Raw genomic sequence first — 24,429 nt, 5'->3', positions numbered from 1 at the left:
TTCATTCCAGCATTTTAATGAACTGATTCAGTTTTATATTATTTATTAATTTACTTATTATCTCTTGCTTTGGAAACAGTGAATGGTCAAATGGCAAGGTAAAAGCATTTCCCTTCCTGCTATTGATAGTGGGGGCATTAATAATGAAATGACAGAATTATGCACAAAACTGGCATGAAAATCTTATTGCAGTAATAAACTTAATACACTAGTAAAATGACTAAGTACCATACAACTTACCAGTATAAGTACACTTATCCTCACATAATTTACAAATACTCCAATTTGTACTACTAAAAACGGAGTTAAATACTTGTGGTGATATAGAGATTACAACATAAACATAAATAATGCTTGTTTACACTTAGCCATGTATGAAAACAAAATGTAAAGACTAGAACACTAATTAAAATCAACAAAAATGAATTAGAACAATACATCAAGATATAAATAATGCAAAATAAAAGATGAAATTGTTGCTTTTTTCCAGTAAAACATACTTGGCAGTCTGATTACAATCCGATCTCCATTGTCCTGGGGATTCGGCACTGACAGCAACTGCTTTGGGATCATGTTCTAGTGACCTTTGAATAAGCCAATGGAAGTGCAGCTTTCAGAAGTTTGAAAGTGAATCGTTTGGCACACATTGATGCTCCTCAGCCATATTGCAGTCTCCCTAACTCTAAGGTATAAGAATTCATCTGATGGCTGATAAAATTAGCAATTATGGTAATAACATAGGTCACCAAAAACACAACACCTAAGCAGGTGCTGTCAGATCTTCATGTAGGTCAGTAGAGATCTGATTGACATAGTTGGGACCCAAAGAAGATGCTACAATGTATCTGATTGGCTGAGCTTGTCAGCACAATAATAGTCAATGATAGATGCAATTTATAAGTTAGCATTATTTTTCCTATATACATATTGCTCTGAGTACACTGGCAGATATTCTTTTAAACACTGCCTTTCCTGGGTATTGTGTACCACAGATTTACATAAAACAGCTGTTAAAATTTTTACAGTTTAAATGAATTCAACCATCATCTTGGAAAATTAAATGTAATAATAACTTCAAAAAATAAATATCATATACATATAATTATACATAAAATCATATGTATTATACATGTAATTAGAAACAAAAAGAAGAAAAACTTTTCAAGAATAAAAACCCGAAAATATGAGAGCTAATACTATAAAATTTGTATCATTTTTGCAGAAGAAAGACTGTACATTGATGTACAGCCAGTTTAGTTCAATAGTAATTCTCCTTGTTTGAATGGGTTGGAAAAAAAACCCCCAAAAAACCACAAAAAGTAAAGAATCTAAAAAGCCAGATAAAGAGATCACTTTTTCAATTTCAATCTCCAACTTGGCTCTTGAATATAAGTTTTTGCAATGTTAAAATGTTCGAAAGTAATGTTTAACATAGACATCACTCTGAAATACTCCAAATATGCTGGAATCAAATAGACATCACTCTGAAATACTCCAAATATGCTGGAATCGAATAGACATCACTCTAAAATACTCCAAATATGCTGGAATCGATGTCAGCTCTATTGGTGGAGCATAAAAAATGTAATGCCATCTTGAGTCAGCTACTTTGGTGTGTCCTTGGGGAAAGCACTAAGGTCTATCTTCCTCTGTATGGTATGGTAAAAATTGCCATAAAAATCTAAATATGCCAAACACTAGCATAACTCTCAGCTTCTGTAATACATATAATCATCTTTTTTTAACCTTAAAATAAACATGAATTTTTGTTCTTTTAATTTTTTTAAAGAGAACACTATATTTCCATCAACAGAGTATCTGCATGTAAAGATTGCAATTAAAATCTTTTTAATTTAAATTCAGTGTTAAAAAAAGGAATACAATGTTTATGAAACTTTTTTACTGATATTACATCATTTAAATTTTCCTTTAGTCATAGCTCCGCCAACAAAGCCCCTGGAAACAAGAATATTCAAATTATTTTTAAATTATTAAATTATTAATGATTGCCTATGTAAAAATAAACATATGGTAAGCAATGAATGCACAAGGATAAAACAAAATCCTCATGCAGCAGTTGAAATAAAATGTAAACCTGTCTTATTATTTCTAAATCATCGAATTAGGGGAGATTACTGACTTGTCAGCAATGTTCAAAGTTTATAACATGCATGCCTGAGGGCCACCAGCAAAGATAATTTTTTTACAGCTTGGTCTAATAAAACCTTTATTCTACTGTGTCAGCTGTTCATTCAACTTATATGTTGCAATTGTATTTCCTTTTATGGTTTTACTCCAGTAAGAAAGTTAGTTTTAAAATGAAATATTTTTTGTGAATAAACCAAGCAAGGTTTCTAAATGATCTTATTTTACTCCTGTAATGGTCAGTTATTCTTTTGTTCCTTTCTTTTGGTGTATTTGATAATATTCCTCATTATCTCTAATTTTCATGCATTTCATTATTGTTAATTTGTTCCATTTTTCCATTTCTTAATTCTTCTACTTATTACTTACTCATTTATCAGTATTTATATCAATTTAGTCTTCCATGTTTTGTGTATTTCTTGGCATAACCACAAAATGAATGAATCAGATTATTAACCGTACCCAAAAAATATTTACAATACCAAAGATGAAAATCGTTACCTAGGTTTGTTAAAACTATGTAACGGAAATCATAAAAGTCATTACTTTTTTAAACACATTAAGTGTGTGACTAGGATTATTAATGTAACTTTTTAAAACAATTCAGTCATATCGCTACGATGTCTGCAGTGTGGCAGTTTATAATGATGTCATGCACTGGGGCATCATGCTTCAGACACGTACCATGATGTCCCACCCAGTCACATTATCCTGACACCAGGATGACCAGTCCTAACATTAACCTCTTAACGCTGAGTGCCAAGCAAGGTAGCTGTTAGTACCATTTTTTAAAGTCTTTGGTATGACTCGGCTAGGGTCTGAAACCCATGACCTCCCGCTTCCGAGGTGGACGCTCTGACCACTGGAGTGGTCAAACACATTAAGTAAATATATCATTTTGATGACAAAGTTGCGGGTTCAGGATATAATTTCTCTTCAATAGCTTTGACCACTGTACCTGTATTTTATAAAATAACTGACATAGGAAAATACCCCAAATAAAAAACAATTTCTTTCGTATAAAACATTTGTTCATTCATTAATTCATTCATTTCGCTCTGTGGGATCTAATGGATCAATGACACTCAAATACAATTACCACCTTTTCAGTTATCAGGGAGATAACAATGAGAAAGTCATCTATTTAATTGTAATTCATGGTTACTACAAACCAAGAATTTAAAACTCAATGGAAACAATTGTCAGGACAAAAGGACCCCTTTTATTTAAGTATGCGTGAAATAGTAAAAACAGAACCATGAAAATAATCATGTAAAACAACGAATTTGATATCCAGGGACACAGTAAAATGTTTTGTTGAAAACAACAATTCTGATTTGAAAATAAACTGAACTAAAAACATTTACTTTCATGACTGACATCAGTAATCTGAATAATTCAAATTCTGGAGGGTATGAAGATTTAACAAGGATTCTAAATGACAGTCAGTTTGGAGAATTATTTCTGGGGTTTATCCTGGTAGCTGGCAAGATCATTTAAAACACTACTGCCTGCAAGTTTCACGTAAACATCCCCTTGCTTACTAACTTATCCAATATGGATGAAATCCATCATCATTTTTCTCTGGGAATCCAAAATCAGACTGGTTCTCCTTTTTAATTTCTAAGAGTAATGAAATCATCTCTAACATTCAAGCATAATAACAATTTCAAATTGGCCTGTTACAGCCATTTTGGACATGCAATAGGCCCCATTTTCATTTAGGACAATCTAGACTGCATTATAAGGAGAAACAATAAGATTTTTAAGATGAACATCATGGCAGCAATATTGGCTGTAAGAATGGTACAATTTTCATTGACTGCTCCGGTGACTTAGTGGTTAGAGTATCTGCCTCGGATGTGGGAGGTCGCAGGTTTGAACCACGGCCGAGTCATACCATAAACTTATAAAAATGGTACTAACAGCTGCCTCGCGAGGCGCTCAGCATTAAGAGGTTAGTGTTAGGACTGGTCAGCCTGGTGTCAAGATAATGTGACTGGGTGGGACATTATGCTATATGTCTGTGACATGATGCCCCATCACTATAAACTGCCACACTGCAGACATCATAGTGATGTGATTGATTTTTTTTAAAGCTACTTTAAAAATCCAAATCCCACAAACATTGGGATGAAAGCCACATGCAGATGTGACCATCTATTTAGGAATAGCAGAAAGAAGCCATGGTGGCCATACTGGATGTCAGATCAGCAGAATTTTTATTTAGGGCCAACTATACCTCATAAGAAGTCTTTTATTGAAAATTCCATGTTGATAAGACCTTCTTTCTAAAACGAGTAGCAATACTAAGATTTTAAAGGAGAAGGTCAGATTTTAACCATTTTGATTTACGGTCAACTAGACATCATAAGAAGTCTTTTATTGAAAATTCCATGTTGATACGACCTTCTTTCTAAAACAAGTAGCAATACTAAGATTTTAAAGAAGAAGGTCAGATTTTAACCATTTTGATTTACGGTCAACTAGACATCATAAGAAGAGGTGGATTGATAAGACTTTCAAGATGGTTGCCATGTAGGCCATATTGGCAGTCTGACTGTAAGCATTTTCATTTATGATCAATATCCTAATCTTCTGGTGAAAATCATATATAAATATGACTTTCTGTTCAGAAGCAGTAGTAAGAACAAGATTTTCAAAATGACTGCCATAGTGGCCACACTGTATGTCAGATCAGCACCATTATCTTTGAACCAATTAGACACCATAAATCTTTTGGTTAAAACCACACTTGTAAGTGTCAAGAAAGTTTACATGACAATATTGTGTTGGCCTGCAATCCTAGTCTTGACTCAAGACTCCAGGTTCAAAAAAATTACATGGATATTATTTGTACCTCTGAATTTTGATGACAGTCGATAAAATAGAAGCACCTGTAAGATTTATGATACTGACAATCAAACAACAATTGTCTTTTCATTTAAGGCTAGCTAAACCTGGGATGAAAATTTCAGTAAAGTTTCAATCCTTCAATCAGTTTAGGAGCAGTGATAACAAACTTACACTAATGGATGGATAGATGCTGGAAAAAAGATGATGGCCTGACATACAACAGACGAATGGGTGACAGTCGCTAGACAACAAGCCATTCCATAAGTTCTTCTGGTCCATAATCAGCCAAGTGAAAAATTGCCTAGAAAGATAATTATAGCAAAAAATACCATTACTGAATTGAATAACATCAACTTTACCTGCAAGCAGCTTGTGGCATATAAATTATTTATATTGTACAATAAACTCCTTACTACATGAACATGTATAGTTATCAACTTGACATACAATAAAGAACAAAAAACAAGTTACATGGAACCTAGTGTCTCACCTGTGTCCTTAAGACTGTCAGCATTACAACTGTTTTTTGACCTTCGATAAACTTTGATGCAAAACTGAAATACCGTTAACGCTGTCCCTGCCACAAACACTGCCAGAAAAGTGACTACAATGTATTTTGCTTATGCAGGTTAGACAAAAAGATGGTAGTCAGTACTAACAAAGCACCTGCCACAGTAATGTTTATTTCAGCAGTGAGAATGGAAAGACAAAGACGATATATTTAAACCCTAACATTTAAGCTTACAATTAAAATGTCGGCCAGTCAAATGACTATAAAGTCATCGAAAGATTTGGAATTGTTTTGTATCTATCAGATCCAGGACAACAAAAAACATCCCAAAGAACAAAAAATGTCAGATTTCTGACTTTTCATGCAAAATAGAACAAAGAACATTTTCTCATACAAATATCATAAAATATTATTTTACTATATATACTGTACTTGTTTACAATACAAGTCAAACTACAAACAACAATGACCCTGATATGCTATAGGATACAGATCAGGGTCTATGTTGTTTGTTCTACTGATTAATCCAAACAAACTGCACAGACCCAGATTTTCTGGTGCGTTACACGGCCTGTTGTATCATAGGTCAAGTGGGTATTTATATATAGAGGTTTGATAAATATTTATTCATTCCTGTTTCATATCAGTCTTTGGGAATCTATGATCAGAGTTTGAATTTGTATTCATACATAATTTGAGAGGTATTATTTATTGAAATTATTCATTGGAATTACAAAGTGCTGAGTGATATTCTGGACTAGAAGACTACTTTAAGGTTATTGAGAATTCATTAAAAGACATTCTGGACTGTTTTCAAAACTATTCAGATTCATTCTGAACATTCTGTACTTCTGGGTTTGTAATAGGTCATTTAGGATTATTTTGGATTTAATTCTGTGTCTCTTAAATTTTCACTTTGTAAATAAGAGAAATAAATTATTTTCACAACACTTGCTGGCTTCACTTTCTGTTACACTGTTTAAGACCTAGAGTCATAATGCCAGTAATTGTATTTATGTTGTTAGTTCTATCAATGACATAGTTTGCTTATTCAGATAGATGATCCAATAAGTATATTTTTTTAAAAATTCTTATTTACCGTATTCAGTTTATCATGACCATTATAGGGCTATATAATTTTGTAGCACATGATCCAGCTAAATTGTTTGAGAAAATAAATGAAAACTGCGCTCTGCTCTCAAATTGTCTGCATTATTTAGGTTTGATAACTATGTCTGTTCCACATTATTAAAATACTACTGCTGAAATGGAGGCTGACTTGTATATCATCTATTTTTGTCAATGTGGCATGTACATCAGACTTGGGGTCATAATCACTCAATGGTACTTTCCCAGCTTCAATATTCTGATATACTTCATAACTTTAAAGATCACTGTCAACAAAACTATCATCAACCACATTTGCTGAACGAATTGTCATCTGAAGATGAGGTGCACTGGGAATCAGACATTTGTAGTTTTCTAGGAAGCCCAAATTTTCAACATGCATTTGTAAAACTTACTTGATACAAGGTTCAACTAAGACATATTGCATGTTACAGGGCCACATGTGCCAATCAAATTTAGGTTAACAACCATTCATCTCAAATGAAGAACCCAGATGTGCAAACAGTTGCCTACCTGAAAAAAGACAGATGCAATGACAAGATCTATGATATCTCGATTGATGTGATTTATGATGCAGTGACAAGATCTATGATACCTCGATTGATGTGATTTATGATGCTGTCACAAGTATTTTAAGCGCAAACTGTTAAATAAAATACTGTATGCTGCACAGAGTACATCTGAATATGCGTGAATTTAAACTAATGTGTGGGAGTTTGTGCACATCACTGCTCTCCAAGTTCATAAATTTTTACAAGTTGTGCATATTTTGCAAAATCGTGTGCCCTGGCTGCATCTTTGCAGACCATGGGATGAACGTGTGTGTAAAATTTCATGGTAATCCTCAAAGTAGTTCATAAGTAGTAGCAACTTGGATTGAAAAATGCCAGACAAAAGATGATGGACAGACAATTAATGGACAACCAACCATCCCATAAGCTCTTCTGGCGTATTATCAATAGAGCTAAAAATCAAGAACCAAGCACTATCTGTCCTCACAAAAACGTACATGTACACGATTAATTTAGATGCAGCATATCTATGGGCGATAATGGCTGAAAGCAACTGCTGGGAAAATATTCCTCAATTATTTAAAATATTATGACAAAACTTTATTTATCTAGCTAGAAATTTCTTTTGGAAATAATGAACAGATCATTATGAATGCAATGTTGCAATAATGGATCACCAATGTCAGAACTTCATCATGTGTAAGGTACTTTCTGTATCCTAATTGATTGTAAATCTGAATCAAAATAAAACTGACGTGCTGGGGGAAATAAATGGGTGATTCATTTCTTTTGGACAGTTTCAATCAGATATAATAATTAACAAAATGCTATGATATAGGGGGAGACTTATGTGGGGTATTTAAGAACAGCTGAAGCACATTATTTGTGTTCACTGAGAAAATGTGCCAAAAAGTCGTATTTGTCTTGAGCCATTCGACCACAGAGATTGCAGCATCTAATGTCCATTTTATCATGCATGCTACGATGAAGGTGATACATTGCTGCATCCTGAAATATAATACAACAGAAATCACAATGATAGCTATCATCCCTGGTTAGGAGATGGGTGGTTAGATCATTTGCCGTGAAATCTACAAGACAGATCCGATTATTTGTCCGCACTGCTGGAAGCTCAGGTGTTGAGTTTGGAGTAATTCTATTTCCAGATCTCTGACTATATCTTGTAATTCGACTCGAGCTAGTATGTGGGTGTGACAACATTGTTCGGTTTTGATTTGTTGTTGGAATACTCTGTTCTGAACTTGACAGGTTACTATCACTTGTCACACTAGCTGCATCACCCTCATCACCAGAACCATGATGCATGTCCGAGGTGCTTACTATGCCAGATCCAACTTCTTTATCCTTATCCTCAGGTGTGGAGTGATTTCCATCTGGAATGCTCTCATCCTCCATCAGTGATGACTGATTTAAATTATCTAAGACATCATCTGTCTCATTTTCCTCTTGACCATTAGTATCAATATCTTGAGGCTCTGTTTTAACTTTTTTGAAGCCTCCTTCGATGGCATCACCAGTTTCATTATCAATGTTTACCAAGTCACTACCATCCTTCTGTGACCTAGTATGTATCAACTGTTTGACAACTGATGGCTTACGTCTGTGACTAGATGCTGTACTCTGGCTTCCCATGCCATAACCTTCATGCAGAGGCACTTGAGGGTTAACCATTGTTGGCAGTCCACTCTCCATTAGAGCAGAGAAGGGTGAAAAACTGTTATCGCTGGAACTTACTCCAATCATGGCCCCCTCTTGTCCCATAATTCCCTCCTGCGCATGCTGAAGCATGTGTGCCTCAAGTCGCTGTTTTCGACTGTATCCTGCATTGCAAACTGGGCAGAAATAGGGTTTTTCTCCTGTGTGTACCCTTTTGTGAGTGGTTAGATGGGAGGACTGGAAAAGAAGGAAAATAAAATGTAGGTATGTACCAAAAAGCTAACTTGTCCCATTTCAAAGACAATTCACACTGACATAGACCAGGGAGAGAATGCAGCTGAACAAAAATTGAAAGAACTTCATGTTCCACTGATATTCAATGAACAAAATTACTTTCTGTCAAAATAAGCACCAATACGATAAAGGGTAATTCTTATAAGGTTGGGTAACAAATTTTCCACAAATGAAGCAACCATCTGCAAACAGCACAGACTCAGACTTGCTATCATTTATCAGTATTTTCTCTTGGCTGTGCCCTTGCATCTCTTGGCAGTCAAATTTTGGAAGCACACATGAAGGCATCTGCAATGCATTGTAAAAGGTACACAAAAAAAACATAACCGTCAATATTGTTTGATAGCTTGTGCTCTGTAAGTAAAAAAATTGGCAAGTCCTTTAAGTTGTCTAGAAGCAATACTGAACACTCATACCATGCAGCAAGTTTCTCACTGATCAAGATTACCTTTATTTTGACAGACCTCTATGTAAGCAGACTGAAAAGAGTTTAAGAATTCCAGACTTTGTCCTGCTGAATACTTAGGTCAATGACAGTGACATGGACAGATAGTCCAATGGTCCAATATAAACGCAATTACTTATGTTATGATTCTACGTCTTAAACAATGTAACAGAAATTGAAACCAGCAAGTTTTGTGAAATGAACAAATAATTTATTTCTCAAATTTAAAAAGTGAAAATTTAAGAGACACAGTACTGTGAATTAAATCAAAAATAAATCTAAATGTCCCATCAAATATCCAAGAGTACAGAATGTTCTGAATGAATTCAAAGAGTTTTGAATAATCCTATGTGCTACAAAAATACAGCCCATAATGTCTTTGAATGAATTCTCAATATCCTCAAAATAGTGTTCTAGTCCAAAATGTCAAATCAGCACTTTGTAATTTCAATGAATAATTTAAATAATAATTCCTTTCAAATTATACCTGAATACAATTACCAAATCTGAGCATAGAGTCCCAAAGACTGATATCAAATGGGAATAAATTAATGTTTATCAAACCTCTATATATAAATACCTACTTGACCTAAGACACAATACATTGTTCTAGAGAAACGAAATTTCTGATGGAAAATTCCACTAATCTGTGAACTCAAAATATAGTAAACAGCTTGTTTCCTACTTAAAATCATGACCAAAAAAAAAAACAGGTGGGCAAAACTCCCATTCACAACCATCAATCGCAATCATGACAATTCAGGTATGTAAAAATTCATCTTCAATCATGCACAAAGGTCAAGCACACAATAAATTAAATATACATAGCACCAGTTCTTTGTACTGAGCATTTGAAGAAAAGCAATAAAATCCAAGAGTGGGTAGCATAAAACCAGCTACTCCTGCAATAAAATCCATGACTGAGTTCCACTAGATTAAACAGATCCAACAGACTTGGGGGACATCTACTATTTACAGTGGACACTTAATCCCTTGCCCCATAGTCCATATCCACCAGACTGAGTGAACAATACATAACCCATCCTGCATATATTGTATAAACATACACAAATAATAAATGCTTTAAGTTCAGGCATCTTCCAGTTTTGTATCCAAGTAATTTTAACGCTGGGGATAAACAATTTTTACATTTTGATGCTTGTTAATGATTATTGCATCAAATCGAGCAGAATAAAACAAAACAGCAAAAGCAAATGGGAAATATCTTTGAACCTACAAGCTTTGATTATGCTGTAATTCTTGCCAGTTCACACTCTGTAGAAGAGTCATTTTCTAGTTATGGTTCAGTTTGTGCATTACAGGAAACTGGTTAAAGAATTTACTATTTCAGTGCAAGTTATTATCATTACATTACAAATAAACCAAATCACACTGCAAAAATACGTCTTTAAAATAACAACCTAAGGTTCCTGTTATGTCAATGATTTTTAATTTAAGTTTCAATCATGTCATGGTTCTCATTATTACAGGTGATAAAGATGAAAAAGATAAGAGCCCCAAAAAGATGATGAAATTTAGCAGGCAATTTTGATAAGTTGTTAGAATGACTATAGGTGCAGTGACTTCAGCTATCTTATAATAGTAATAGAACACATTTTAATAGTAAGAAGAAGTGGAAGAAAATGACAAAACAGAAGAATAGCTGTTATATATACTCGCTTATAAGACCAGTCCAACTGCTACCTGTATGAACCCAGATCTGCCATTTCATAATATGCATGCTGATCTGGGTCAATGCAGTTTGTTAGGAGTAATCAGTAGTCTGTGCAGTTTGTTAGGAGTAATCAGTTGTCTGTGCAGTCTGTAAAGAGTAACCAGTAGAACAAGCAGAACCAGGTCTGCAGGTGCAAGATCTTTTGTTGTTTACAGTTTGATTCGACATATAAACATGTATATACAGTGTGTTTAACCAATCCAACAAGTCTCAATCCTTTAAGGTCATTCTTTTCTCCTTGTTTTGCCAATGAAAGCGGAAAATATATACTTTTTTTCCTATTGTTTGAGGACTTTTGGACAGTCTCTAACAATGCTGTGGTACCTGAGCAAATCTCTTGTGGCAAATGTGGCAAGCATAAGGTTTCTCGCCAGTATGAGTACGCTTATGAATGATGAGGTGTGCCTTCTGAGTGAATCGCTTGTTGCAGATAACACAGCCATAGGGTCTCTCACCAGTGTGAATTCTGCGATGTTCCATCATTACGGCCATCGATGTAAAAGTCTTGCCACAAAACTCACAATTAAGCCCTGATCCATCATCCGTTCTGGCTGACCACTGGTCCATTTTCAAGAAACTGCTCTTGAAAGCAGCTAAGTTCTGTATCAACTAAACCTGAAAAATAAATGCATAAATAATACATTAGAAGAAGAAAAACAATTCAAGGCAGAAGTTTTAAAAAATACTAAAAAGAATGATTATAACTGTCAAGAAAGTGTTGGCCTGCCATCCAAGTCTTGACAAAGACTCCTTTTCTTTTTTTTTAAATGGCTATTATTATTATTATTATTATCATTATCATCATTATCATTATCTTGTTCTGATGGCAACTTGATATCCTGGGGATACATGACTGGCCACTTCATACTATCTGCCAGTAATGACAAGGCAGATAAACATTATTTGCTGATGCACTAGTTATTTCTTAAACCAACAGGCTCCCTTTCAATCCACTCTCTTGATACTTAAAATACCAGTGAAGACAAACCATTCAAACTTTGTCACTGGTACAGACTCCCACTGCATGTCACTACAGGTACTGTATATACTCACTTATTAGTCTAAACTTCAAACAACAAAGATCTTCATCTGCCATAGCATAATGCACATGCTGATCAGGGTCAATGTTGTTTGTTCTACTAATTACTTATATCAAACTGCATAGACCCAGATCTTCCAGCACATTTTGCGACGACAGATCTGCGTCTGTGTAGTTTGCAGTTGGATTTGACTTATAAGCAAGTACTGAAGGTAGCTAAAGAGTTTTGAAAATAAAGTCAACAGGTAGTATAAAAAAATGGGTCTCTGCATCTGTCCGTCTTTGGGAGATGATGGTGTAGCTTCCGGTTGGGTGTCCTATCTGCACCTTCATAAGTGGCTGAAGAGTCCGACCCTAGAGTGACTTGCTGCAGGTGAACGTCGATGCTTGTTGAGGCTGTTGTTTCGCCTTCCTCCTGGCTCTCTTTGTGGCAAGATTTGTGTTTCTCGCTTATTCTGCTTTCTGAACACCCTGTCTGACAGCTAGGCACCAGGTGGAGCAGTCATCAGCACAGCTCTCCCAGTCACTGACGCTGATGTTGGCCATCTTCATGTCCTTCTTGCAGATATCTTTGTAATGCAGACATGGCTGTCCAGTCAGTCGTGCGCCTTCGGCTAGCTTGCAGTATAGCAGGTCATTGGGAATGTTGCCTGGGTCCATTCTCATGACATGGCCAAGCCAGCAAAGGCGCCTCTCAGAGAATGGCGAACACACTGTTCATGTTGGCGCATTCCTGAACCTCTGTGTTCAGTACTCTGTCCTGCCACTGGATGTGCAGAATGTGCCACAGGCATCTCAGGTGGAAGATGTTGAGTTTCCTCTCATGGCTCACAGGTGGTCCATACTTTGCTGCTGTAGAGGAATGTGCTGAGCATTGCAGGCCTGATAGATGCACAGTTTGGTCTTCTCAGCGAGGTTTGGGTTGTTCCATACCCTCTGCTTCAGTCTGACCATGACTGCTGCTGATTTGGCAATCCAGCCATTCACCTCAGCATCAATGGAGAGCGAGCTGGAGATGGTTCTCAACAAATTACAGGTTGTACCAATCGTAGGCGATGATGGGAGGGAGGCCTGGATCTTGCACCATGATGTATGTTATCTTCAGACTGAAACTCCTTACAGGCGTGGAAGAGGCAGCATACCAACTGCTGCATCATCAGCGAAGAGCAATTCACGGATGAGAACCTCTATGACTTTAGTCTTAGCACGGAGAAGGGCGATGTTGCACAGCTTGCCAACAGCACTGGTATGGATGTACACTCCCTCGCTGCACTCCTTGAATGTGTACTGGAGAAGCATGGAGAAGAAGGTGGCAAAGAGTGTCAGCATATGCTTGACTACACTGCTTACTGGGAAGGCCTCCAATGTTGCACCATTGAAGCACACTGTGCTATGCATGCTCTCGCGGAACAACATGATGACAGTGAGCAGTCATGGGGGGCAGCCAATCTTCTGCAAGAGCCTGAAGAGTCCGCTTCGAGTGACCAGGTCAAATACCTTTGTCAGGTCTATGAAGGCGATGTAGAGGGGCATCCGCTAATCATGACACATCCCCCACAGCTGGCATAGTGAGAAGATCATGTCTACAGTTGACCGGCCTGCTCAGAAGCCACACTGGGACTCTGGGTAGACACGGGAGGCTAGGGTCTGCAAGCGTGCCAGGGCAACACGGGCGAAAGCCTTTTCTGATGATGCTAAGGAGGGAGATGCCCTGGTAGTTGCTGCAGTCGCTATGCCTCCTTTGTTCTTGCACAAAGTGATATGTTGGCATCCCGCATATCCTAGGGGACAGGCAGAGGATTATGTGCAGGGGCTGGAGCAGTGCTGAGTTCCTATTCTTGAGGACTTCAGGCAGGATGCCATCGCTCCCAGGAGCCTTCCCACAAGCAAGGTAATCAATGACTTTTCTGAGCTCTTCCAGGGTGGGCAGTATGTCTAGTTCCTCAAAGGGAATGACAAGTGCCGATACAGCCTGGCACCAACGGCATCACAGGAGTTGCTGGAATGACATTTAAGTTAATGTCAGACTGCCTTAGGGACTCCGCCTCCGGATTTTCTCCTGTAGCCTTTCCCCTGAGTGGGTATAACCACAAGACAGCAGCGGTTTGTCTACATGAGAATTTTTTTTTTAAAAATGGGGGTATGCTCAACATTCGTATGCAAACAAGTTCTTTCGACATGTATTAATACTGCATCAGTATCTCACTAGGTATTATGTACAGCTGCACAATGGTGTATATTAATAAAAGAAGAAATGCAAAATGATGACAGCAAATGAAAAATAGCATTAGATGTCAAAATTAATAAAAGATGGGATACAAGAATAAAACAAGAAAAACTGGTTCTCAGTGTATAAGATAATAGTGTACACAAATAGCTGATTTGAAGAAAGCTGCAAGTAGTTCAGGCTGTCAGGTGGGATGATGTGAGATCACCATTTCTTATACTGTTTTGGTTATCATTATCTAGGAGATGATTGACCACGGTGTTATTGCCTGGATCGAGTAAACAATAAAATAAAATATGAAATGAGTGGATGGAATAAGATATCTGAGCAGAGATAAAGAACAGAACAACGTGAGTGGCCTTATGTAAAGTTCATGTAAAGGAATTTAATCAATTACAAAAACAAAATGAAATTGAACATGTCGTCTGCTTGATTCACTTTCTCTTAGAAACGGAGTTACACAATTCAGGCTTAATTCAATTAGCCATTTTGTGGCACAGATAAAACAAATTTCATCACATAACTGAGTGACCATTGAAATGATACTGACCAATTTCACAAGGGGAATTTCTTTCTTGTTTAGCTAAGCCTATCAATAGTACTTGCTCTAACTGCCAACAATTTTATAACACTCCCTGCCTTTATTAACTCATTAACCCCTGGAGATTGTTGTCATTTTTGCATGAAATACGAATAGGAAACACATTTTGAGGACAGCTTCTGATTACATCCCAAAAAGTCTGGATCCAAGTGATTTCCGTTTGTCCTATTGTCTAGTTGTGTTAGAAATGTTGTTTTTCATTAGCTATTACGCTTGCACATGTGCAGAAGGAAAAAGTGTGTCCAGGCCACTTTTTACTTGCAATCTTCAACTTATCCTACTTTTTGCAAAGGTTTGCCTGTGTCTCTGCAGCTTAGACTGGTCTTCCTTAGGGCTGAGGCCAAAAAGTATAAAATCTGGACACAAAATCTGATTCTGAAGAGAAAAATTTTGGTGAAAAAAACTGGGTCTCAAAAATTGTTTTTACTTGAATTTGTATATTATTTTTGTAATACGAGCAGAAAGTCCAGATTATTTGGTATCCTTGCAGAGCTATATCTGATTATTTATTTGGTGTGTGTCTGTGCAATTAGGATTTTTAACACAGCTTTTAACAATTTTTAAGCCATATCGCTACGATGTCTGCAGTGTGGCAGTTTATAGTGATGTCTAGCAATTGGGCATCATGCCGCAGACATAGCATAATGTCCCACCCAGTCACATTATCCTGACACCAGGCCGACCATTCTTAACACTAACCTCTTAATGCTGTGCACCTAGCGAGGTAGCTGTTAGTACCATTTTTGTAAGTCTTAGGGATGACTCTGCCAGGTTCGAACCCAAGATCTCCCGCTTCCGAGGTGGATGCTCAAACCACTAGGCCACCGGAGCGGTCACTTATTTGGTATCCTTGCAGAGCTACTTCTGTCTACCTTTTTTTGTAATACCACCCATTTTGGTGCATCTTAAATGAGCTTGACGCTTCAGAGCTTGGAAGTATGGTACTACCTCCTGACATACAAATGTGAATATATCAATTTCAGCAAAACATCTTTAGGAGGATAGTGATTTCTTACCATTACATGTATGTACATGATGAACAAAAAGCAAATGCATCTTGATGTACTGCCTTGATATGTACATGGGATGCTTTTGTTAGATCTACAATGACTAAGGAACTACACAGTGGCATACAAACTTTAAATGCTGTTTCTATTTTTAAACAAAATGTTACAAGTCAAAGGTGGGGCATAGAGTGGCCGAGTGGTCTAAAGCGCTCTCCATTACGGATCACTGCCATTTCACCTCTGTCTGCATGGGTTTGAGTCTCCGATTCAGCCAATATGGGTATGTGAGAAAGCTTGCCAGTAGCTACTCGTGGGTTGGTGGTTCTTTCTGGGGTTTTCCTGGGTTCTTCCTCCACCATTAATACTGACCACCATGTATAGACTATTGTGTGCTGAAAAATGGCATTAAACCTACAACAACAACTAGTCTAAGGTTGTGTTAAGAAACACATCATTTAAAAGTACATATAAATACTGTACTTATAGACATTTTATTGTCATTATCAGTGACTAAAACTGATCTGCAATGTTGTGTAATGTGCACTGTAATTAATCCCCATCATCTGCTTGTTTCCTAGCGATGCCACATTCAATGTGAGAATTAACATATACATGTAAATCCAAGTGATTGTACCTCTTAAGCAATGATGTGGTAATTATAGGTTACTGCATTTGTATGGGTAAATATGAATGAGTATTTCTGAAAAATACTGCACGACCTTGCAGAGTGCAGTATTTTTCACAAAAACAAGTTCATATTTTCCCATACAAAAGCAGCAACCTTTTTATTATATGATCATTTTGTTTAACTACCCCAGGCTTGATAATAAAAGACATTACAAGAAACAACGTAACTGAATTTATACTTTCTTCCAAAATAAACTAAAAACTACAGTCATCAATTCACAATAGCAGTATTCATGTGCACATAGCTACCCAGCGACCTTTAAACTTAGTCGTGCACTCTACATTATCTGACAAAAAGATTTGTCATTTAGGTCTAATGGTACTTAGAATTGAAATTTAGAGTAACACTGTGAATTAGGGATCATCATGGGCTTCGCCAATGTCGCAAATTGCAATTTTTTTTCTTTTATTGGCGACAAAATATACCATCTGTCGATGTTTTGGCAATAACGTTTTGGCTGTTTAATTTGTACATACAATCATGGATTTAAAGTGGAGACATTCAAAGAGACCACAAAAGGAAGCCACAAACTTAGATGCACAATGCACTGGAATCTATCTGTTAAATAAACAAATCCTTTGTTTGTATTGACAAACCCATCTTTACAGTGCATTTTTGTCACATCATAATCTGCTTATGTTGAAATCTGGCCTGAGTACTGTATGCTGTGATACACTCAGTCATGCTACTGGACTATACTGACAATCGACCGACCTCTTAAGACGCAAAAAGAAACAGATACAATTAATTGAAAAACGGCTAATCTTCTGTTGTTTTTTAAATGTACCAATAAAATAGTTTTGCTGAAACTTCTGAGCAAACTGAATACCTTTAAAGTAACGATTGCTGCGTATAAATACAAAGCAAATGGAAAAAATCTCAATCAGAATTATAAACTGTCAACAGTGCAACTTTATCATGAGTAAACAAAAGTTTACTGTTGCATGTTCATTGTCACATCATAAGAGTAAATTAACAAAATCAACAGCATTTGGATTTAGTGCAAATTCATCAGACAACACAGTCTCTGAACCTGATGTTATACCTGACAGTCCAATATCATCTACATGTAGTGATGGTTGTAATGCTGCAAGTGCAACATCACATCATGATGAATGGGTCAAAAGTTACCGAATATTTCTCGACAGCTGAAAACCTGATCATCCGTGGCTGAGATATAATAAAAAGTCAAAAAAGATGCTCTGTGATATATGTATCAAGGCACAAGTCGTCAATTCATTTACAACTGGAATAATATTTTGAAGAACGAATGTGTCACCAAACATGAATCCAGGCAGGGTAAGTAATATGTCAATTTTGCTCATTGATCTTTTACTTTTGCCATCAATCCCATCTTACGACTCCAGGGACTTAAACTATGCAACAAGAAATAGCAAAACAAACAAGTTTTGCATAATTGAAAATAATTTCTCAAAATATAGGAGTGAAAGAATTAAATTAACATGCAGCAAGGTGAAGGAATTTGTATTTCCTAAAAGTCTTTTAAATTCCAATAGTTCCAAGAAATCTGAATACGTTCCAATAAAAAATGACCCTTCTGTGTTGAAGTTTCAACTGTACAGAAAGGTTTCCAAAGAATTCAAATAGTCATTGAATAAATTTAGTTAACACCACAGTTATTCTAGTGCATCATGCAAAAAAATTTTTTTTTCAAAAACCAAGTTGGGAGATTGAATCCGAATACACGCAGATTGGGACCTACCATGGCAAGTTTTTTTGCGGCATATTTAAGCATCATTTTCACTAAATATTCACTGATTTTTCGGGTCCAATACATGTAAAATTCTAAAAGGACATGCTGTTTCTCCATGTGCCCAAACTGCACAATAGCTAAAGGTTAGACTCAAGCCTCTTCGACATACTTCAAAGAAATTGCCTGTTCTACAGTGAGTGAAAGCACTAGAAATTTATTTACAAATAAACAATGCCCTCAAGCTACTATACATGTGATAACTATTTCCCACATTTTATAGCCCACCTGATTTCCTTATTGTTAACTTGTATATGAACATAACACGGCTTACTTAATAACACATTTATTCTGAATTAGTTGAGGGGGGGGGCACATATGCTTTGTGATATGTTTCTTCATTCTGTCTTTTAATTTAACGATAGTAATTAATGCTCATATATACGGTACATTAATGCCAAGTGTTGACTCATGTAATTTTCATTGATGGGAATGGATATCCTAGTTTGCTTGTCAAGAAAAAATCAACAGCATTCAGTGGTCATTCTTGGGATTTAGGAAGCAATTCACTACAAGCGTGTAAAGCACGGCAAAAATAAATGTCTGAAATCCTGATTGAAGGCGATGTACTTTGTGAAGCTTGCCATAAGGGGGGAGGGGGATTTAATTCATGAATGCCATGAAATCAAGTCAAATTATACATCAGTTATCTTACATTGCAAAGTACGATCACAGGGACCGCTCCGGCGCCCAAGTGGTTAGAGCATCCGCCACGGTTGTGGGATGTCGTGGGTTTGATTTTGATCCCTGGCTGAGTCATACCAAAGACTTTTAAAAAATGGTACTAACAGCTGCAGTGCTTGGCCCTCAGCATTGAGAGGTTAGTGTTTGGACTGGTCAGCCTGGTGTCAGGATAATTTGACTGGGTGGGACATCATGCTATATGTCTGCGGCATGATGCCCCAGTGCTAGACATCACTATAAACTGCCACACTGCAGACATCGAAGCAATATGACTGAAAAATTGTTAAAGCTATTTTAAAAATCCAAATCACACATACACAAGTCCACAGTTTAGAGAAGATTCCAAAGACTCATTGGAGATTATACATTACCGGTATGCTTTAATGGTCAAGAAATATTAGAAATTATATAGCAATAATAACTTAAATTTAAATTCTTTGTGAAAACTTAAACCTGACAACCACATGTAGCACATGCAACTGGAACATGGCAAATAGCAAGGAATTGGAGAATTATTTTCTTACGTCACTTGTTTAGGCTTGAATAAACGGAAAAAACAAGAAAATGTGAAAACAACAAGCTTTGAAAAAATACAATAATTTATTTCCCTGAAAAAATTCTGTAAAAATGAAAAATATGAACTTATGGTTTTATAGAATCAAATCCAAAATAATCTGCGAATTATCCAAGAATAAAATTTTAGTAGTCCTAATAACAAAATAATTAGCTGATTTCAAGATCAAATCCCGACGAAGAATCCAAGATGAAGACGTGGATGTATGCTGCAATCTGTAGTGTTGAAGTCTACAGTTCCTTGTAGAAATACGAATTATCACTCTGGTTACTGACAGTTGAATACAGTTTTTATAAAAACTGTCCTTGTTCCACAATATTACGTTAGCACATGTATTTTCCAGAAAAATAACAGAATGAATCCTTTTGAATCCAAGTAATTTGAAATAACTCCAAACCAAGTAACTTGAAATAACTTGAAACAACACAACATACAACTAACAGTTTAACAGTCCAGCTTCTACTGATTGATTCTCCAAAACATGGGTTAAATCATATTCTAAATGTAAAGAAGAGGTTATGTGATCATCTTCTGGAAACTTATAGAAAGCAAGTACCTGTTATAGGTTATGTACACCGATGTGACCATGACAAAAACCAATCATTTTACTCTAAGAAATAAAAAAAATAAAAACATTGTTTACATCTTAAACCTGAAATCCCATCATGACCTCGACATCACCAATCATTTTAAAATAAAATAGAACTTGTTTACGATGCTTGCTAAAAATTTTGAAAGAATCTAGAGAATAAATTTACATTACATTAACAGGTATAGAAAAATATATAAAAAAAACAATTTAAAATTGACAAACAGTTAAACTGAAATAAATATATATTAAATCATATATAATTAAATCAAATATATATAACACTTTAGAACAATGAGGATTGAGACAGCAGAACGACCATTCCTACTAAGAAGATACTCAAGAAATTGATATGTCTGAAATATCTCTTGATCGAAGACCATCAATACCAATGGTTATGGTAGCCTTGGAGCTGAGGAATAAGGACTTTGTAAAACTAATGGAAGCATTAAATAGGAAAGGTTTAATGGGATACATTCCAAGACCAAAGAGAACCCAAACCGATAATTCCACATGGGAAATTGATTATAGGGAGGTGAAACTGTCAACATCAAGGAACCATTACCTATTCTGAGAAAAATAAAGAAAATGATGGAAGGATTACATATAGTGGACTGCCATACGAGATACCTTTGGCAGCTATGGTAGAACATTTTGAAAGGAAATTCAAAATCAAAGTAACAAATGCTAAAATGGGCATCCACCCCTAAAGCCTGTTTATAAATGGAAACAGGAGATTAGAAAATAAGAATGAAGAAATATAGAAAATGTAAACACTGTGGAAACCCAGGGCATGTGCCACAAAAATGTCTGAAGCCATAAGACAAGAGGAAAATGTAAGAGGGACAAACACATGAGAGTGAGATAACAATTAAAGATAGCAGAAGAGACAGAAACAAAATACACCACTCCCTCGATAACTCGCGCCCGGATAACTCGCGATCCCGCTTGTAACGCAGTGTCCATCTTGGCTCCCGATTTTTTCCAGAGAAAATATATTTAAAATATCTTTAAAATATGCTGAACATGAAAAAATTACGATAAGAATTGATAAATTAAACCTTGATACATTTCTCGTTTAATCATCGAAAATGGTGATTAATGCCCATAAAAATATAATCCATATTTTGAAATTTGCAAGTTCTAAATAAGAATTAATTTCAGAGATCTTGAAAACACTTAATTACGCGTATTTGGATGCCAATTTTTGATCTGGGACGCAGAAAATCACTGAGGCGGGAGTCCTCCGTACGCATGTAATAGGTGCGCGGGAACATTCAAAGATTTGCCGGTCCTGTTTCAGCCACCTGCTTTGTGGGAAAATGTGTTGATCAGTTAACTGTGCTGATATTTACAATGATAGACAGCAATAAAGAGGGAAAATGATCATCAAGCAAATAAGAGTGTGTGTGTGTGTGTGTGATCTGGATTTTTAATGTAGCTTTAACAATTTTTCAGTCATATCGCTACAATGTCTGCAGTGTGACAGTTTATAGTGATGTCTACCACTGGGGCATCATGCCGCAGACATGTAGCATGATGTCCCACCCAGTCACATTATCATGACACCACGCCGACCAGTCCTAACACTAATCTCTTAATGCTGAGTGCCAAGCGAGGCAGCTGTTAGTACCATTTTTGTAAGTTTTTAGTATGACTCAGCCGGGGATCGAACCCATGACCTCCAGCATCCGAAACTGATGCTCTAACCACTAGGCCATCGGAGCGGTTTTCAAGCAAATAAGAACCAACAGCAACAAAAAGGAAAATAGCAACAGCAACAAGTGGCACAACAGAACCAGCAGGAACTGTAAAGACATCAACAAAAAGCAAACAAATGCCAACAGTAACTGCAGCAGCAGCAACAAGGCAGAAATAACTTGGAGCAACAAGGGTTAAGGGTGGTCACATATTAGACAAAGTAAAGGAAACAGAAGGATAGAAAGATGACTCTCAACGCAAAGAAGTAAAAACATATGGGGTTCCTGAGAGACAACAACAACAGCAACATGGAATTGGCAGTAATAACCAACAACCAACTATAGAGGAAGGGAACGCACAAGGCAAGGATATAGTCAAACTAACAGATGTAAGGAAGGCAGACTATAAACAGCAGCAGAGGCAACAGCAAAACCAAATCCAACAAGTGCATGTAATAAACAAGAACAAGAACCCTTCACGGAATGCATGACTGAAACGGAAGAGAACAAGACCAAAGATGAAAGCAACAAGGAAATCCACAAATGTACTGAAAAAGAAGAAGAACAAAAGAGGGAGGGATTGGGAATGAAAGAGGAGAATGAAGAAGGTCTGGAGAAGAAAAGAAGATCAAAGGAAGCAGATGACAAATTAGACATAAATAGAAAGAGCTATAACAAATTAAATTTTGATGAGGATTTGAAGGATACCTTCTATGAATGTAGTGACATATCACTGACATTAATATGAATCCAGTATATCTATTTACCATACTTTACAAATTGTTTAAAAAATCTCAATAACAACCATAACAAAAAAGAAAAGAAAAACAAAAAGATCCATAATGGACATCTATAAAATAAGAGATAAAGGGAGAGAGTGGAAGCACATACATGCACCACAAAACCATGATAGACAACGATAAAAATCTGATGTAAGCCCAACCAAATTAGAGTACAAACAGATATAAATATTGGACAAAACAGGGACAACTAATACTGTAGACCTCAGGGTATAGGTCACTAGTAAATAGTCTTGAGGGGATAAGGAAGAAAAACTCACCCAACAATCACTTGTCTGAAAAGACGGGAGTACTGAACTTTGGCCTCATGATATTAAGCTTGACCATGTGGGAAAATATAAAAAACCTCCACAAAATTACTGACTCATAAAACGCCTTAAGGTACCCAAAACATTTGGAGGGGGCATTTCAGAAGTTCTAACCAGCTATGTATGCTGGGATGGACTAAACGAAGCTCTGAGCAATTCTGCAGAATGGCAAAATAAAAATTTACAATTTTTATAGTTGTGACATCACAATCAAAATTCTTAAGATCAACTGCCTTAATTTTTTTTTGTTTCTTATAATATTAAAAATTTCACAATGAATGAGCATTAATGATCTGAAGACATGCATAATTGTGAAACCAATACATTTATTGTGTTATAAATTAATGCTGGGGAGAAAGAAAGGTATCAGTATTTTAGACTGCAAGTTTTAGAGCTGAGGTTGCAACTTTTTCAAGGCAGCAGTCCTGCATTGCAACTTTCAGAATCCTGCAATATCTAAAAAGGATTATCTATACCTGAAGATGGTAGAGTGAACTGAAAGTGTGTCGACTGGATTAAAAAAGGACTCTTACAGTGGGTAGGAATGTTTACATACCTTGTAGTCGCTGGCAAACAGTATGAGTTGGCTTATGGGGTTGTGGCTGCCTATCATATGCCCCAAGATCAACATCTTGGCGGCCATCGAGGTACAAACATAATAATAATAATAATTAATAATAATGATAACCACACATGAAAACATGATGCCTCAGATGAGACTACTGTAGTCCTGATTATTTCCAACTTGGCGAAACAATAAAACCTTGTTTTGGTATAGGTTTCAAGACGTTATGAATCTAAACAGAAATAATAAGGAAGATGACATGATACTTATTACAATCAGCAGATTTCCATCCACGACAATCATCACCTGCATTAACTAATGATTCTTGCCTCTGAATCCGCTAATAGCGCCCTCTGTGGTGCAATTATAAAGCAATTATTTTCTCATTAGCACATCATTTTGCTTTCGTAATAACCTTCCTTTATGCTCATACATATAAATTTCTTAAAAAATATGTCTTTAAATATCATACTTTCCGAATTGTATTTATCTTCTAAGGAGACATTACAAAAAGTTGGAGGGTTTTTTGGAAGTAGAATTTCTTGACTCTGGACGCTGCAAACCTCGCTCGCC

General features: G+C 36.3%; 1 protein-coding gene across 2 annotated transcripts; it reads right to left on the bottom strand.

Annotated features, from left to right (window-relative positions):
* LOC149792536 (uncharacterized) lies at positions 1-24,426 on the bottom strand. Of its 2 annotated transcripts, none has more exons than XM_089971172.1 (3): positions 24,329-24,426; positions 11,628-11,918; positions 1-9,066 (listed from the first exon to the last, which is right to left on the bottom strand). In XM_089971172.1, exons 2-3 carry the CDS (start codon positions 11,868-11,870, stop codon positions 8,032-8,034), a joined length of 1,278 nt encoding a protein of 425 aa, XP_089827298.1. In that variant the 5' UTR covers positions 11,871-11,918; positions 24,329-24,426; the 3' UTR covers positions 1-8,031. The 2 variants fall into 2 exon arrangements, with proteins under 2 accessions (XP_089827298.1, XP_089827300.1); XM_089971174.1 differs by lacking the exon at positions 24,329-24,426 and adding an exon at positions 24,163-24,197.
* Positions 24,427-24,429: the final 3 nt, after the last annotated feature.

The sequence above is a fragment of the Sinohyriopsis cumingii genome, chromosome 9, assembly GCF_028554795.1.
Source record: "Sinohyriopsis cumingii isolate HCF-2022 chromosome 9, ASM2855479v2, whole genome shotgun sequence".
Classification (NCBI taxonomy): Eukaryota; Metazoa; Mollusca; class Bivalvia; order Unionida; family Unionidae; genus Sinohyriopsis; species Sinohyriopsis cumingii.
This window is presented reverse-complemented; position numbering and strand designations above follow the sequence as displayed.

What these genes read in the sequence shown, in the direction of transcription:
- LOC149792536 (XM_089971172.1), bottom strand. Translation starts at nt 11,870, where the DNA reads ATGGACCAGTGGTCAGCCAGAACGGATGATGGATCAGGGCTTAATTGT. An exon ending in GCCACAAGAGATTTGCTCAG is followed by an intron (nt 9,067 to 11,627) that starts GTACCACAGCAT and finishes CTTCTTTTCCAG; the next exon opens with TCCTCCCATCTAACCACTCA.